This window comes from Grampus griseus (genome assembly GCF_964374135.1).
Source record: "Grampus griseus genome assembly, chromosome: 3".
In the NCBI taxonomy this organism is placed as follows: Eukaryota; Metazoa; Chordata; class Mammalia; order Artiodactyla; family Delphinidae; genus Grampus; species Grampus griseus.
Window position 1 is genome coordinate 158,352,167 of NC_139019.1, and position 17,271 is coordinate 158,369,437.

General features: G+C 44.4%; 1 protein-coding gene across 1 annotated transcript; it reads right to left on the reverse strand.

Annotated features, from left to right (window-relative positions):
- Positions 1-271: 271 nt before the first annotated feature.
- On the reverse strand, positions 272-17,070 carry LOC309820181 (interferon-gamma-inducible GTPase 10-like). Its single transcript, XM_082650778.1, has 2 exons — positions 16,894-17,070; positions 272-1,847 (listed from the first exon to the last, which is right to left on the reverse strand). Exon 2 carries the CDS (start codon positions 1,825-1,827, stop codon positions 568-570), a length of 1,260 nt encoding a protein of 419 aa, XP_082506904.1. The 5' UTR covers positions 1,828-1,847; positions 16,894-17,070; the 3' UTR covers positions 272-567.
- Between the last annotated feature and the right edge of the window lie 201 nt (positions 17,071-17,271).

Genomic DNA, 17,271 nt, shown 5'->3' on the forward strand with positions numbered 1-17,271 from the left:
CTGCCTTGGTTTCCCTCCCTTTAATCTCTAACAGTATCTAGAAATATTACATTCTAAACCATTTCTCTAATCCTGTCTTCTTCTACCTGCTGTGGTTCCCCATACACATCATCAACTGTTCACTTGGCCATATTCCCATAGTTGTGTATTTTCCCTTATTTTGATGAGGATGGTATTGAAATGATGACGGGGGATAATAATTCATAAAAAGCCAATAGATAACAGTTATCATAATTATTACCAAACGTTTATTATCAGAGTAAAACTTGCAAATGAAAAATACCTTATAACACCAGGAGATTAATGAAAGTTATATGGTGCATATCTGTCATGATTAGAGCAAAATAGCTTAGAGAGTACAGAAAAGAGGTTATGGTCAAATCCCCTTTACTTAGCAGTGTAGCATCAATGTGGAGCAATTGTCTTTTTCCAACAGTGAGACAATCTTTTTACTTTAGGGTAGTGTTGGCCTTGGTGGTGGGTAGAAGTGGATCCTGCTCCCACCCAGAGAACACAAGACCTGAGGCCCTTTTGTTATTCGGTTAGGCAACTCTACCCATCTCTGCCTCATTCTCTTAGACTTCCGCTCTCTAAAGTCTTATGCAACAGCATTTTAACATCATCAGCCACCGTATTGATGAATTTCAAACGTAAAAAATACACTTTCAAAAACTGAAAGACAGAAGATCGGAGTCCTCCATTCACTGAGCAAAAGGATTCAGAGCATTTCATGGCCTTTGCTGCTATACTGTCATTCTTCACAAATAACCAGAAATCCAAGGACTTTGTGGAGCTCTTGATCTCTTGCACAGATGTGCCCAGTTTCTGGGCAATCTCTTTGACTGACTGCTCATCCAAACCAAAATAGCTTCGATAAAGGTTCAAGCACTTCTCCTGTTTAGGCAAGTCAAAGCCACTGAAGAAGGCCATGAAAGGGATGATGGCCAAAGCGGCTGATTTCAGGGCATTCAGCCAGATCTTCTCTTTGAGGATAACTCTCTTCACCTCAAGGAAAGCATCAGACAAATTGGACAACTGGAGCACAAAGGTGTAGCGCTTATGTGCAGGGAGATCCTGCAGCAATGTCTCCTGCAGTCTTGGGAAATCAAACTTATCCGGGTGAAAGTTGGAGACCAGGAAGACACACGGATTAGATACTCCGAGGTTGCTGAGAATAGCCAGGTAGTCATCTCGGATCTGCTGAAGGACTCTCTCCGTTTTGAAGGATATGGGTTTGCTTTTCTCTTCACTGTGTAATTCAACATCCACCATTGTTCTAACAAAGTAGAAATTCTTCCCCTTCTCCTTGATTTTCTGGGCCAGGAGAGCATCATTTGAGCTGAACCGTGAGGAAGAAATAATGATGAAAAAGTCATAGTCATCATCTCCCACAATTTCTAGATAAGGATCTGGAAGGGAATTGGGAGTCCCAGTTCCAGGCAGGTCCCAGAAGGTCACACTGGGATATTTCGGATGTTGATAGGGGGTTTTCTTCATGGTGGTTGGCACAACTCCAACGTGAGCAGACCCCTCCTCTTCATGACCAAGACCTAAAAGGGCATTGATGAAACTGGACTTCCCAGAACCAGATTGCCCGATCACAGCCACAGCCAAGGGAGCGTTCTCAGATTTCTGAAGTGCTTCCTGAATCTCTTCAACCACCTCTTTTAGCTTCCCCTCCTGAAAGACTCTTTGAATACGTTCAACACTTTCCTGAGAGAGGATCCCCACTGCCTTGCTGATCAAGGTGGAGTAGTGAGGGACACATTTTTGGGCCAATTGCTCAAAATTCTTTCCTGACAGGAAATAGGAGGTGAACCAATCCATGCCAGTTAACCCTGGATGATCTGTGGAAAAGGAAGGGAATAAGGAGGTAAGGTGAATGAAGCAGCAGAACAGGCCGGTTCAGCTGAGGAAACACAGTGGTCTCAACAGATCGGTCCCATCTCTCACACTTACTCATGTTACTACAGTTCATTTATTTTTCCTGATGACTTTTGTTCCCACTGCTACAAAAAAGACTACCTGTTTTCTAAGCTGATGATTTATATGTTCCAGGAGTCAGGACAATGTAGAGACAGAATAATGGCCCCTAAGATGTCCACTTCCTGAACCCCAGAACCTGTGAATATGTTACTTACATAGCGAGAAGCACTTTGCAGATGTGATTAAGTTAATGATCTTCAGATGGAAAGATTATCTTGGTTTGTCCACATGGGTTAAATATAATCACAGGCATCCCTATAAGAGTGAGGCATGGCCAACTGCAGAAAAGAAGATGGGATAATAGGAACAAAGGTCGTAGTGAAGATGGAGGGAGGGCAATGAGCCAATGAATGCCAGGCAGTGTCTCGAGCCTGGAAAAGACAAGAAAATGGAGTACCTCCTGGAGCCTGCAGAAGGAACCGGTCCTACTGACACTTTAATTGTAGCCCCTTAAGATTCATTTTGAATGCTCACCTCCAAAACTATAAAAGAATGAATGTATATTGTCTTAAGCCACTAAGTTTGTAGTAATTTGTTACAGAGCAATGGGAAACTAGTATAGACTGTCTGTATTTTCCTGAAACCTGAATACAGAGCCCAGCACCTTTCCATTCTGCAGGAAGAATCACTTAGGCCAACACATTAGTGAGCACAGACGACTTCCAGAAAGACCCTCACTTCCAATAACCTGCAGCAAATCAGGACAGGACTTGCCTTGTGGGAGAGGCAGGAGACAGAGACAAGCCCACCAGGTGGCCTGCCTGCCAGGATGTATGTTCCATAAGGTGGACAACCAAGAACATAGTCATTGTGGTAATAGTTACCCCATGGCAGCTTAATGTCTATTTACCTCACTTTATGGACCAGTTTGGGTGGAAGTTAAAACATGTGACAGGAAGTTGCAGAGGAAGTAAATAAGAGCCCTAATTTTCCCTATCCAATTCAGCACAGTTTTGAAACATGGGCATCTGATTAAACCAAGGCAATTTAAAGAAATTATTAATATGATATTGATGACACCTCCTATCATTCACTATGAGTGAGGAAAGTTATACCAAGAAACTGTGATTTAAAAAATATTTAGGGCTTCCCTGGTGGCGCAGTGGTTGAGAGTCCGCCTGCCGATGCAGGGGACACGGGTTCGTGCCCCGGTCCGGGAAGATCCCACATGCCGCGGAGCGGCTGGGCCCGTGAGCCATGGCCGCTGAGCCTGCGCATCCGGAGCCTGTGCTCTGCAACGGGAGAGGCCACGGCAGTGAGAGGCCCACAGGGGTGTGCTGAACGCCCTCCACCCCCATTCTACCTATTGTGCAAAGACAATTTTTTTAAAAAAGTAAAATCATGACTATCAAAAAATATTAAATGAATACATGTTAAGGATTTAATTTAACTTATCACTAATGAAGGAAATAAGCAGATGTTAACGCTAGTTGAAAGCAGAATACCAAAGAAGAGACATATTTATAGCTCAGGAATATTGAAATGAATGTCAAAGTGAGACAAGAGTGCTGTCTTCTAAGAAGAAGGTGGGAAGACTATTGAACCTCAACAGACAGATTGTATTTCTATATGGGTATGGACTAAATGTGTCCCCATAAATCCATAGATAAAATGTAATGCTCAAAGTGATTTTATTAGTAAATGGACCCTTCGAATGTGCCTAGGCCATGAGGGCAGAGCCACCATGAATGGATTAGTGCCCTCATAAAAGAGACCCCAAAGAGCTAGCTTAACCCTTCTGACATATGAGCTTAAACAGAAAAGACATTCATCTAGGAAGTGTGTTCTCATCAGACACCTAATCTACATGTGCCTTGATCTTGGTCTTTCATCCTCCAGAAGTATGAGAAATAGATTTCTCTTCATAAGGCACCCAGTCTGTGGTATCTGGTTATAGCCTGCACAGAGTAAGGAAATGGCGAAGAAATGAATTATTTTGCATTGCTGTTAATTACCAAAACTCAAAGAGATTTAAATATCTCTATGGTAATGAAAGGCTAGAATCAGAAAACCCTGAGTGTGCATTAAACATTACATAGTTTACTACTGGAGAAACCAGTAAACATTCTGTTGCCCCAGATTTTCTTACAACTTTCTGAAAGAATGAAAGAAAGAAAGAAAGAGAAAAAAGAAAGAAAAAAGAAAGAAAGGAAAGGCATCTTCAGACACAGGGGTTGTCTGTTCTTCAAAGAGGTTGGCATGAACTGCTGGATGGAATTCCAGCTCTCCACCAGCCAGCCCTGTCCTCAGCCCTCCAAGTCCAAAGCTGGCCTTGGCCACTGCAGGTATAGAGCATGTTTTCCAGAGAGAAAACAGACTTCCTGTGACAGAGATCAGATCCAAATGATTCCACTAAAACAGCAGAAAATGCTGAGACTGCGCAGGGCCATTCCCCAGAACTGTTCTCACCAGGAAATGCAGACACAGTGTGCTCCTGTGCTCACTGTAGAGAACAAAGCCTCTGCTGCCTGAGTAATGAGGCCCAGAACGGGGAGGCGTCAGGAAGTACAATACCTTCTAACCTGAGCCTCTCCCTCTGGAAAATCTGATCGATATTTGAGAACCCACATTTCAAGGAGGAAATGGGAGGACCTGCCATACCCTGTATGGTATATTTTCATGTATATTTTATACATTATAAAAATAAACAAAGTATATTTAATGCTGTACTTGGGTGCTGGCTGGTATAGGGATATACCAGCTGACCCACAGAACACAATACCAAAATCCCTGTCTTGGACTCAGGCATGTGTGGAATTATGTTGAAAGGGAGACATATGGGTTGGCCAAAATGTTCGTTCGGTTTTTTCCATAAAATGGCTCTAGTAGCACTTAGTTGTCTTTAACTTCATTTGAAAAAATTTTCCTAGAGTGTATGTGACAGCTGTCATATCAGTGTGCATTTAAAAAATGACATCAGGGCTTCCCTGGTGGCGCAATGGTTGAGAGTCCGCCTGCCGATGCAGGGGACGCAGGTCCGTTCCCCCGTCCGGGAAGATCCCACATGCCACAGAGCGGCTGGGCCCGTGAGCCATGGCCTCTGAGCCTGCGCGTCCGGAGCCTGTGCCCCGCAACGGGAGAGGCCACAGCAGTGAGAGGCCCGCGTAACGCAAAAAAATAAATAAAAATAAAAAATGACATCAAAATTGAATTTTTGTGTAGCGATTTTAATATTGAAGATGGAAGAAAAAAGCAACATTTTTGGCATATTATCCTTTATTATTTCAAGAAGGGTAAAAATGAAACTGAAACGCAACAACAAAAAAGATTTGTACAGTGTATGGAAAAGGTGCTGTGACTGATTGAACATGTCAAAAGTGGTTTGCAAAGTTTCGTGCTGGAGATCCCTCGCTGGACAATGCTCTACGGTTGGATAGACCAGTTGAAGCTGATAGCGATCAAATCGAGACATTAAGTGAGAACAACCAATGTTATACCATGTGGGAGATAGCCGACATACTCAAAATATCCATATCAAGTGTTGAAAATCATTTGCACCAGCTTGGTTATGTTAAGCGATTTGATGTTTAGGATCCTTACATAACTTATGCTAAAATAAACCTTCTTGACCATATTTCCACATGTAATTCTCTACTTAAACGTATCTTTTTTAAAATAAATTGTGGTGAAAAAATAAATAAATAAATAAATTGTGATGGGCGATGAAAAGTGGATACTGTACAATAATGTGGAATGGAAGAGATCGTGGGGCAAGTGAAATGAACCACAACCAACTGCACCAAAGGCTGGTCTTCATCCAAAGAAGGTGATGTTGTGTATATGGTGGGATTGGAAGGGAGTCCTCTATTATGAGATCCTTTTGGAAAACCAAACGATTCATTCCAACAAGTACTGCTCCCAATTAGACCAACTGAAAGCAGCACTCGACGAAAGCGTCCAGAATTACTCAACAGAAAACGCATACTCTTCCATCAGGATAAGGCAAGACCACATGTTTCTTTGATGACCAGGCAAAAACTGTTACAGCTTGGCTGGGGAGTTCTGATTCATCTGTCGTATTCACCAGACATTGCACCTTCAGGTTTCCATTATTTAGGTCTTTACAAAATTCTTTTAATGGAAAAACTTTCAATTCCCTGAAAGACTGTAAAAGACACCTGGAGCGGTTCTTTGCTCAAAAAGATGACAAACTTTTGGGCAGATGGAATTATGAAGTTTCCTGAAAAATGGCAGAAGGTAGTGGAACAAAAGGGTGACTATGTTGTTCAATAAAGTTCTTGGTGAAAATGAAAAGTGTGTCTTTTATTTTTACTTAAAAACTGAAGGCACTTTTTGGCCAACCCAGTACATGGAATGTCAGTGAGTAAAGAAGGCTCTATCAAGTAAATGGAGCTGTACAAACTGGTTTTGCATTTGGAGAATGTTACTGATTCCCTACTTATATCACTTTTGATAATCAACTCTAGAGAAAGAGTAAAGATCTAAACTTCAAATAGAAAACTCTATTAGAAAATATAGCAGATCTTAGGGTACAGAAAAATTTTTTAAACAAGATACCCAGAAGATAACTGTATAAATAAGATTGACAAATGGGGTGCCTTAGAGTACATTAAAATGAAAAGTTTCTGTTTATGAAAATAAATGCTTCAGGACAGTAAAAATTCTCCAGACATGTGGAGAAGATATTGGCACAAATGTCGTAAACTAAAAATCAATACTAAGAAGGTATTTTTAAAATGCCAGAGATCACTAAGAAGCAAAACAAACCAGTATGGAAGTGCAGGGCATGGGGGGAAATGAACAGATCTTTCTCAGGAAAACAAAAAACAAAAAAAACAGGTGTGGTCAATAAGCACACAGAAAGTTTAGCATCCTCCTTAGTAATGAGGCAAATGCAAAACTGTGCACAGTGAGATGACATTGTACGTCAATTCAATTGGAAAAATTTTAAAGTTGGACGATATTGAGTACTAGGGAGAATGTGAATCAGTAGAATCTCTGAAATATAGCTGCTGGGAATGTAAAATCAATACAATCACTACGAAAAGAATATGGATTAATTTTATTAAATTGTACATTCGTGCACCTTAGGACCCAGCATTTCCACTCCTAACATGGTACCTAGGAGTCACTGTGCAAAAATGTACAGGGGACATGTAAAATGTGTTCCTAACAGTCTTCATTATTGTGAGAAAGGAGAGGATAGCCATTGACAGAGAATGGATAAATAAATTGAGCTCTACAACACTGATCCATTGTTATACATAGGTAAATAAATCTTAGTAACACAACACTGAGTTTAAAATAAATAGAATTTAGTAGAAATGGTAGAAAAAAATAGTAGGAAAAAAGAATACTCTTTAAATAAATCTTCAAGAAAACACAAAAAAATATGGCTTAGGCATGCATATGTAAGTGATCACACAACAAATGACAGAAAGGAATCGTAAATACATACTTCATGACGTTGCTGAACAAGGGCTGGTGACAGAGTATGGAGTAAATAGGAACACATAGGTAAGTATAGTTATTGAAGATGTTCTATTTCTTGGGACGGTTGTTCAGTGTGTAGGTGATCATCATATTATATAAGTAAACAAAGGACTTTAAAAAGAAAAATATCTCAGTTCTTTCAAATTGGTGCTGCATATATTCTTTTCTCTGCAGTCAGTCATGAATCTCTCCCTACTTCCATAGTTTGGGAGCATCAGAGAAATACTCTGTCTGACACATAGAGAGAATCAATGCTATGATGGAAGAAAGACAGAGAAATCATTGAGGGAGGAGGTGGGGACAAGAGAGGTTGTCATTCCAGGCAGAAAGAACTGCAAGGCAAAGATGAAAGATCACAAATGAATTTGACAGCTAGCTGTAGATGCAGATGAACACATACAGACACCCAATTAAAAACTTCAGTTTTAGGGGCTTCCCTGGTGGCGCAGTGGTTGAGAATCTGCCTGCTAACGCAGGGGACACGGGTTCGAGCCCTGGTCTGGGAGGATCCCACATGCCACGGAGCACCTAGGCCCGTGAGCCACAACTACTGAGCCTGCGCATCTGGAGCCTGTGCTCCTCAACAAGAGAGGCCGCGATAGTGAGAGGCCCGCGCACCGCAATGAAGAGTGGCCCCCGCTTGCCACAGCTAGAGAAAGCCCACGCACAGAAACGAAGATCCAACACAGCAAAAATAAATTTAAAAAAAAACGAAAACAAACTTCAGTTTTGGGACTTCCCTGGTGGTCCAATGGTAAAGAATCCACCTTCCAATGCAGGCGACACAGTTTCGATCCCTGGTCAGGGAACTAAGATACCACATGCCGTGGGGCAACTAAGCCTGCGTGCCACAACTACTGAGCTCGCGCACCCCAACTAAAGAGCCTGCATGCCACAAACTACAGAGCCCATGTGCTCTGGAATCCCCATGCCACAACTACAGAGCCCACGCACCCTGGAGCCTGTGCGCTTCAAATAGAAAAGAGAAAACCTGCGCGCCACAACTAGAGAGAAGTTCGCGCGCCACAATGAAGAGACTGTGCACCACAGTTAAAGATCTCGCATGCCTCAGTGAAGATACCACGTGCCACAACTAAGACCCGACGTAGCCAAAAAATAAATAAAATAAAATAAAAGACACAGTATTAATTAAAAACACCACTCAGAGTTCCCCAGGGCTGGGCTGGTCCTGATTGTGAGGGTCACTCTGAGTCTGGTGCCCCATTTCATAGGCTCTGGCCTGGAGCGGCCATTGCTCAGATACCCCTCAATGCACACCTCATGGTCCATAGTCAGACTTTCTAGCCCTAAGTCCACTGAGATCACATGAACCTTCCTCAGGACAAGAGGTGACACAGCATGTCATGGTCACTACTGTGTACCTACCAAATGGAATTGTTTCTTGGACTCAAGCACGGCTTCTGCCTTTGCAGGAGAAACTCCTAACAGGTCCCATCAGAGGCCTGTGAGTCTCTGGCAAGGTGGCTTCTCCCTGCACGGAGTAGGAACCCAAAGTAGGATCTGGGCAGAGTCCACGAGAGACATATAAAGGTTGCTGATTGCACTTTAGGGCCACACTTTGAAAACCTTTTCTAGGTTTGGGTTCTGCTTTCAGGCTAATCTGTCTATCAGATGTCTGAAATCGTTTGAACCTGGGCTCAAAGGCATTCCCAAGGTCCAGGCAGGCAGCCATATTCAGCCTCTTTCTTGGTTGACCACCTCCTCTCATCTTCTGGCAGGCCCTCAACCCATGTGATGTTTGCATGGTCATCACTTCACCACCAGGAACTGGGCAGGCTGGAGAGCTGAACAAGAGACTGTGTCAGGCCTGTATCTGAGACCAGACTAGGCCTGGGAATACTAGCAAAGCAAAACAGGGAACAGGAGAAAAGGGAAGGAGGACAGGCCTTAAATGCTTTGCCTAAAGCCCTCAGGCTGGGGTGTGGGCCAGCAGGGTTCAGGTTGAGTTCCTCCAGAAAAATCCTCTGCAAGTGGCTTAACTATAAAAGTGTTGCTAAAGTTGAAAATGGGTGTGGTCCTTCCATTACCTTGCAAATATTTACTGAGCTTTTCAGTTGCAATTCGGCCCTGTTCTGTGGATGACTGACAAGACTAGGCCTTTAATATCTCAGTCTCCTTAGGGCATCACACCTTCAGGACAGGGAAGTTATTCCTGGACATCAATAAGGTCTCTGAAATGCAGAGGCAAAGCACACATTTCCTGGTTGGAGGAGGGGAGGAATGTCTCAGGAAATATCCTGTCTCCTGGTCCCACTCACGTAAGAAAAATTCCAATTGGTCTCATAAACAATCTGCAGACTCTTACAGAGTTGAAATCTCCCCTGCCCTGGCTCAGTCCCTCCACCAAGTGAGAGAGCTGCAGCAGGGACAGGAAAAGAGTCAGCTTCTCCCTTTTTCTTCCTCCTACTGACCCTGTTACAAGGATGGGAACAATAAAGAGTAGGAAAGACACACTCAGGTGGGACAGGTTCAATCCTGCTGAAGCCCCTAGTGTGGTGACTGTCTCTCACGTAGGTGGGGCCATGTGTGGCTCACACTGACATCCCCATTGGGATCTCAGGGACAGGCACAGCCCAGACCTGCAGGCCTGCTACCTCCTCCTTAGAGTTGGGCAAGGTGGGTAGCCCCAGCCTCTTACCTCCTGATATCATCTTACCCAGAAAAGAACATCCAGCCCTCACTGTTGGCCACACCCCTTGCAACAAGTTCACTAAAGTGATCTTTGCCTCTCCCTTTCTTCAACCTTTCAACTGTCTTCTTCTGACCCAGGGAAGGAATCAATGGTGGCTAAACTGAATTCACAATCTCTTAGATGCATAAGAATTTCCTATCTTATTATTGACGTTTGCAATCTCTGCCCAAACCTTGGAAGCACTGTAAGCCTTGAAAAATTTCTAACTCTGTTACATTCACACAGTCCTCTGTCTGGGGCCTCTCTCCTGCCCACAGAAGACTTGGAGAGCTTTTCCTTCTGATCTGAGAGCGAGCACATGACAATCACTAGGATGTTAGGCAGATGCCCAGGGTCACCTGGCCAGCGGTGAGCATTGCTGGGTCTCAGGCCCCCAGCAGGTGCACTGACAGCAGGTAGGGGTCAGAGCTTGCAGTCGGCAGTGGTGGATGGAGAATATGCACTCTGAGCAAAGCTGGTGGTAGCAAGTGAACCCAAGTGCTGAGTGAGCTGGGCAACACCAGGGAGCGTCTCTGCAGACAGTGTCTTGAGCCTCAGGAAGGGGCAGGGTCTGAGTGACGGTGAAGGTGAATGTGGACATAGGACGGAGCTGAGGACCAAATCCGAGGACATGGCTCTGGAGGGAAGCAGCAGGGCTGGACCCAGGACACCCCAACTCTGTGCTTGGCCTCTGTGCACTGACTTGACATTGACGCCTTAGAGTCTAGCTCAGGCCAGTGCCCCCTCCACTACGGAATGCAGAAAGGAAACTGGCGCTCCTTTCCTGGACACCTAGAGTCATTTCCAGGAATAGAACTGAAACTTCCGCTGCCTGAGTCCCCCTGGAGCTGAGGTCCTGCCAGCATTCGGATCTAGAAACAACCCAGTGGAGAGCTCCAGTGTCCCCGAAGGGCCGCTGAAGGAGAAAACTGCAGGACAACCAACTGTCCTCGCCAGCTCCTCTTCCCTCCTTTCCCTCAGCTCTCCCTAGGACAACCCCAACCCTCCACAATTCCATTTCTTCCTTCTGGAGCAACCTGAGCTTGGATGGTCCCAGAAGGAATTGCCTCTGTTTGAGGAGAGGACTGTTCCCCAGGGAGGGATGACATGCCAGGAGGGCCACTGACATCTGTCTGATCACCGTCACCCTCTGCTTCCATGGAGTGTGTAAGGGAGAGGGCTCCTAAGATGGAACTTGTTTGATAACTGTGCTACTGTAAGAACATGAAAGGTGGAGCCCACACCAGGACAGGAGAACTTGGCATCAGGCTTACTCATTTCAGTGAGTTTTCATAGCAGGACCCCTCTCTGACATTCTTCAGGGACCACATCAGCACACAAATACTTTGCTGCTTCAAACCCATCCAGCCCTCCAGTGTGGAGGCAGTGTGCCTCTCATCTCCACGTTCCTGGCATTCGGGGTCTTCTGATGGAGACCACATGTGTAGAAGGAGGGCAGGACGTGCCACTCATACGCTCTTAGCGTCTAAGCTGGAAAAGGAGCCACTGGCCATTTCTGGGGCATCTGGAATTGTGAGTCCACTAGTTCCCCAGGGTGGACCTCCCATGGAATAGGGACCTTAGGTGGGCTTTCAAGGATGAGATGTCTAATGGGACATTTCAGTCCCCCTCAGTTTAATTGTGTATTAGCATTGGAGAAACTATCTCTATTGCAGGGTTCCAACTCTTTCCTTTACAGATGATGTTAGTGAGGTGGGAGCTTTTCAAACACCGTCTCCCCAGATGTGTCCTGTTCAGTACCAGGCCCTTTGATGATGTTGAGGCTTAGCATACTTTCCTGGAATAAACGAGCATGTTGTTTTTCTGTCAGCTTTTCATGATAACGACCAAATGGGGAACAAACTTGGGGCTTGACGTACATTGGATTCTGGGCTCACAGAAGTCCTCGATACCTCAGATTCCACATCTGGTGCAAGGTGGGCCACACTTCTCCATGGGTCCCTTTGGTTGGGACTGGGAATAATTGGGCATGTTGGGAGCTATATAGAAACCAGCATGGGAAATCCACTAATGAGTGGTTTTCATTCTGCTTGTCTGAAGTTGTGAAATCTATTGTGTGGGTTATAACAAGAGTTGTGTTGTTTTTTTTTAAAGTTACCCACTGGAATTGAATAAAGTGAAGAGATGGCAAATTCTGTGGTAAAATCTCTTTTTCAGGTATGTGCCTGTGTCTGTGCATGTGTGTTGAGTATACTTGGTTCCTAGGCAAAATGCATCTTTTACTCCTGGACTCATTCATAAGACTGGTGGCGGAGGGAGAATGTAAAGCCAGCATTAGGAGCGGTTGGGAAGGAGTGGACAATTGCCCAAACCTTCACCTAGAAGCAATCATGGAGCAGTCCTGTGAAATTAGGGATTTCTCCACATGTCACTTTCTGTCTGCTTGTTGTAAAATTTACTTTAAATGGATGTATCCCCATGCTATTTTATAACCAAACTCTTAGATGGGGACCATTCCTACTATTTCAAGAGAAATTGAATGGATGCTTAGCTCTTAAGTGGTGGCAAAGGTGACATTAGTGCTGTGAACGGCTCTGAGCTTACTGAAAAGTCCTGTATCCATGGCTCACATTCAAACTGACCGCAAACCGCAGGTATTAACTTGAGACTCTGTGTGGCCTCAACTTAGTTGTTTAAGCAGAGAGTAACTGTGCTTAAGGATAATTGTATCCCATCTTACTCCACTGCCTAAAACCTAGCCTAGCCTCCCCTCTGATGTGAAGGCTTTGGGACTTGTGAAAATATAGTACCAGTAATATTGAGTTCATATCTTCAGAAACTATCACTTCTTTACAGAAGGGGTCTCAATAAGCCCAAAGCACAGGGGGAATGAAAACAGCATGTGAACTGTCAAATAATTCCTTCCTTTACTTCTTTATTCTAGAAGCAAATCCTCCCTTTATTCTCTAAGCACAATCATTCTTTATTCTTTCCTTTATTCTCTAATCAAATTCTTATTGAGTGTCTGCTCTGTGCCAGGCACTGTCCCAGCCCTGGAGCTTCAGGAATGGAAATCATTGATTTCATAGAGATTGCTTTCCAGGGGAGAGACAGAGGAGTGAGAGAACCAAGTGAACTGTGGGCCAAGCTTGATGTGATCATCAGAGAAGATTAGATTGCTCCCCTAGAGACAAACACACAGATGGGGACAAGGGCAAGGAGATGGTGGATTGTGAAGATGGGCCGGGCCTGAGCTCTACCAGACCAAGACAAAACCAGCACCCGGCTGTGCAGTCTGCTAACCTCTGCACTGCCCTCAGAGGGAAAGAAAGCCTTCCCTGGTTCTCTGTCTCCGTGTTTGAGTCCCTCTTTTACAACAGCGTTGTCTGTACCCTACGTAATACTGTGTCCTTTTTATAATTAATAAATAATGGGATATATATTTGACTGACTGCTGTGTCAGAAAATATAAAGTAGATCTATGCACATCAACATAGAGAGATGCCCCCAATAATATTGAGTTTAGGAAGTAAGAAACTGACCTTTTTAGGGGTTTTAATGTTTTGTTACATAGGCACGGTTGAATAAGTCATTGACCACTGATGATTGAACTCAAACTCCAGCCCTCCTCCACTCCCTGAAGTTTGGAGGGAGGAAGGGTAGGAAGGAACTGAAACTGCCCACCCTTTAATTCTGGTTCGATCTTTCTGGCTACCAGCCCCCATCCTGATGCTCTGTAGGCTCCCTGCCCCAATAATCTCATTATCTTACAAAAGACATTCCTATCACTGAGGAAATTTCGACATTTTTAGGAGCTCCTTCCAGGAATTGTGGACAAAGACCAAATAGGTATTTTTATTATAAAACAGACTTTAAGCTCAATACTTTTTGTGGACAATTAAAGGGATAAACATAAAGCATTACTATATAGCTTTCATGGGTACATACATACATTAATATACATTAATAAATATGTTCAAATGAATATCCTGGCCCATATCAAATTGAAAAGACTGCGGTAGTCTGTGATGGGAAGAGAAGTAAACTAGGGGAAAGAGGAGAGAGATTTTTAAGGTGGGTTTTAGAGTCACAAAAGGCAAGATAATTTGAAAATGGGCACTCCTATCATTTCCCTAGAAGTGAAACCACCCAGTCCAGGGGTGAAGACCTTTACAAACACTGTCTCCCCTTGGGAACCCTAAAGAGAGGTGAGACGTGTAGCCTTAGGGAACCTCCTTGTTCCATCTACTCAGTTCCCCCACATCTCCTCCAGCCCCAACGATACAAGACCACATACTCACTGATGACTCCTAGGTTTGCATGCACATCCCACACTTCTCTCATCAACTCCACACTCCAGACTGGTCCCTCCTGCAGGTAGCCCTCTGAGAAATGCCCTGAGGTGACCCCACACAAGCTCTCTCCTGCACGTGGCCTGGATCAGATGTATGGACCACACATCACCCGCTTCACCCCAACATACTCTCTGCCCAGCTCCTTCTTGGGCTTGCCTGCCACATCTTGCTAACCTGACTTTCACGTTTAGATATCTCAGGCTTGGGAAAGACCCAGTACCCTGTCCTCTAGCTGTTCTCCCAAAGCTCCTGCTAAAACCCTCATTCTGAGTTTGAAGTGAGGAGCAGGCATCACCCTCCATCTTTGCCCTGGGGATCCCACACCCTAACATCTCCCTCAAAATATCCCTTCACAAATTCCCTCACCCCAACCCTTTTGTACCTGCTATTCAGGTGAGAGCTTTGACAGTGGTTTAACTAGTTTGTGGCCACCTGATTTGAAATATCTATGTGGTGGTTCACCTTGAAATGGAGCAGCAATTATTGCCATGTAGGAGCCAATAGGGAGAAAGAAAGAATGAGTCCCATTCTGATGTTACACGTAGCATCGAGGACCTCAGCCTGGAGAGAGGGTATTTTGAATGTATTTGAAATGTGACCTTTAAGTCATAAAAACGAAGGGTACTAGAGCAATGAGAAGACATTTTGTTTCAAAGGTGAAAGAAAAATCAGATGAATGACCAGCGTAGGGGATATAATTGCCACCACAAAATGCTTCTCTAATATGAGGATGATTTTAGGTTGGTTATTTTTAAGAAACAGAAGACTCAGGAAGTTGTCCTTTTTACCTTCCCCTTAACTGCTTAAAAGCATTTAGACGGGGGGGCTTGTTCCAAGAAGGGAGCTGTCACCAGAGGTAACTAAAAAGAATATGAGCTAGACATGTAGACTGGGAAATTTACCAAGGTCTATATGTTCACGTTCCTCTCTGTGTCCCATTGCCTTTACATGGCGGGTCACACACTTGTTTACCAAACAGTTCCTCTTCCCATTACCCTGTGCCTTATCTTCCTCACCTTTGAAGCCCTACGCCCTTAGCCCCAACTCCTTTGCTCAGAATGAATATATAGCCTTGATTGCCTGACTGCCTCTGCACCCCATAATCTTCTGGAGCCCTCTTTCATAGGTATAGTAATTAAATTTGTTTTTTTCTCCCGTTAATCTGCCTCATGTCAATTTAATTCTTAGACCAGCCACAAAAACCCAGAAGCGTAGAGGAAAAATTTCTCCTCCCCAACACCATTTTGTTAAACTAAAGCAGGAAGTGGGTGTGGCCGACCACTCCTTGCTTTGTGTGCACGTCCTCCCACACAGTGTGATCTGAAATTGGGGTGCCCACAGCATAGGGGAGCAAAATTTGCTGTCCCAAAATGTATCTCTTTGGCATAGGATTATTTTAGGATGATTATCTTTAAGAAAGAGCTTTTATCTTCTCCTTAACTGCCTAAAAGAACTTAGATAAAGGGCCTATTTCAGGAAGAAGAGCTATCACCAGAGATGTCTACTAAGACTATGAGCTAGTGTGGTAGACTTGAGGAAACTTCGCAAGGCCTGTTTGATCAAAGTCCTCTCTGTTTCCCATTGTTTCTGCAAGGCATGGCAAACAATTGTTTACCGAAGATTTATTTTTCCATCGTCCTGTAAATTGACTTCCCTCTTCGAAGTCCCAGACTCCTACCCCTGCTCCTGAAATCTGAATAGCATATAAGCCTCAATTGCCTGAACGCAGGTGTGCCTCACAGTATGGAACCCCTGCACATACAAAGTTAAATTTGTGTTTTTCTTCTATTAATCTGCCTCATGTCATTTTAATTCTGAAACCAGCCATAAGAACCTACAAGGGTAGAGGAAAATTATTTCCTCCCCTACAACAGGCTCAGTCCTCACCCTGCTCCCACATACATGCGCCCTTTAGGTTATCTTAACCTGTCCCATGTTGTCCGGCACCCTCTATGTGCTGGCAACTCCCAAATTATATCTCTACCACAGGCCTCTCCTCTGACCTCAGACCCAAATAGCCCATTGTTTATACAACATCTCCCGCTTGTATGTCTAGGATGATCTTTAGTAACTGAACAAGACCAAACATGTCTCAAGCCCCCATCCCTCTCTTCCCTTGTCTTATCCCTTTCAGGTAATATCAATGCCACCCCTCATTTGCACATGGGGCCGTCCGCATCATCTTCTTTCTCTCACACTTCACATCCCCAATCCTGCAACCTAACAAATGTATCCAGAATCCAGTCACTTCTCCCATTCTCACCACTATTGCCCTAGCCCTGGGCAGTTCTTAGCCCTCCCTCACTCCCTTAACCACCTGAAAAGGATGACCAGGCCTTCTGCATCAAACCACAGCTCTACACCAGCCGCCAGCCCTGCCCCTCAGGTCTCCAAACAAAAAACAAGCATCCCATCCCTGCAAGTGCTAAGAGTTTGCTCACTCACCAGTTCAAGAGAGAAAAGACATTTCTGGTCAGAGCGCCGACCCGAATGTTTCCACTAAAACAGTAGAAAATGCAGAGTCTGTTGAAGTGCTCCCCGCAGCCCCCAGCACGGGAACAATCCAGAGAACTGTCCTCGCCCAGATAAAGGCAGACACAGTAGAGAGCAAGGACTGGCAAACTTCGGTCCTGCCTGGGAAATGAGGCCCAGGATGGGAGGCAGCAGGGAGTACAATAGCCTCTGACTTGAGCCCCTCCCTTAGGAGGAAAAGATTGATAGTTGAAACTAACATTTCCAGAAATGAAAATGAAACCAGGGAAGTCGTGTTTATGTCTTTCTCTACAGCACCACATTTTCCAGTAAAGAAAATACAAAGTGTGA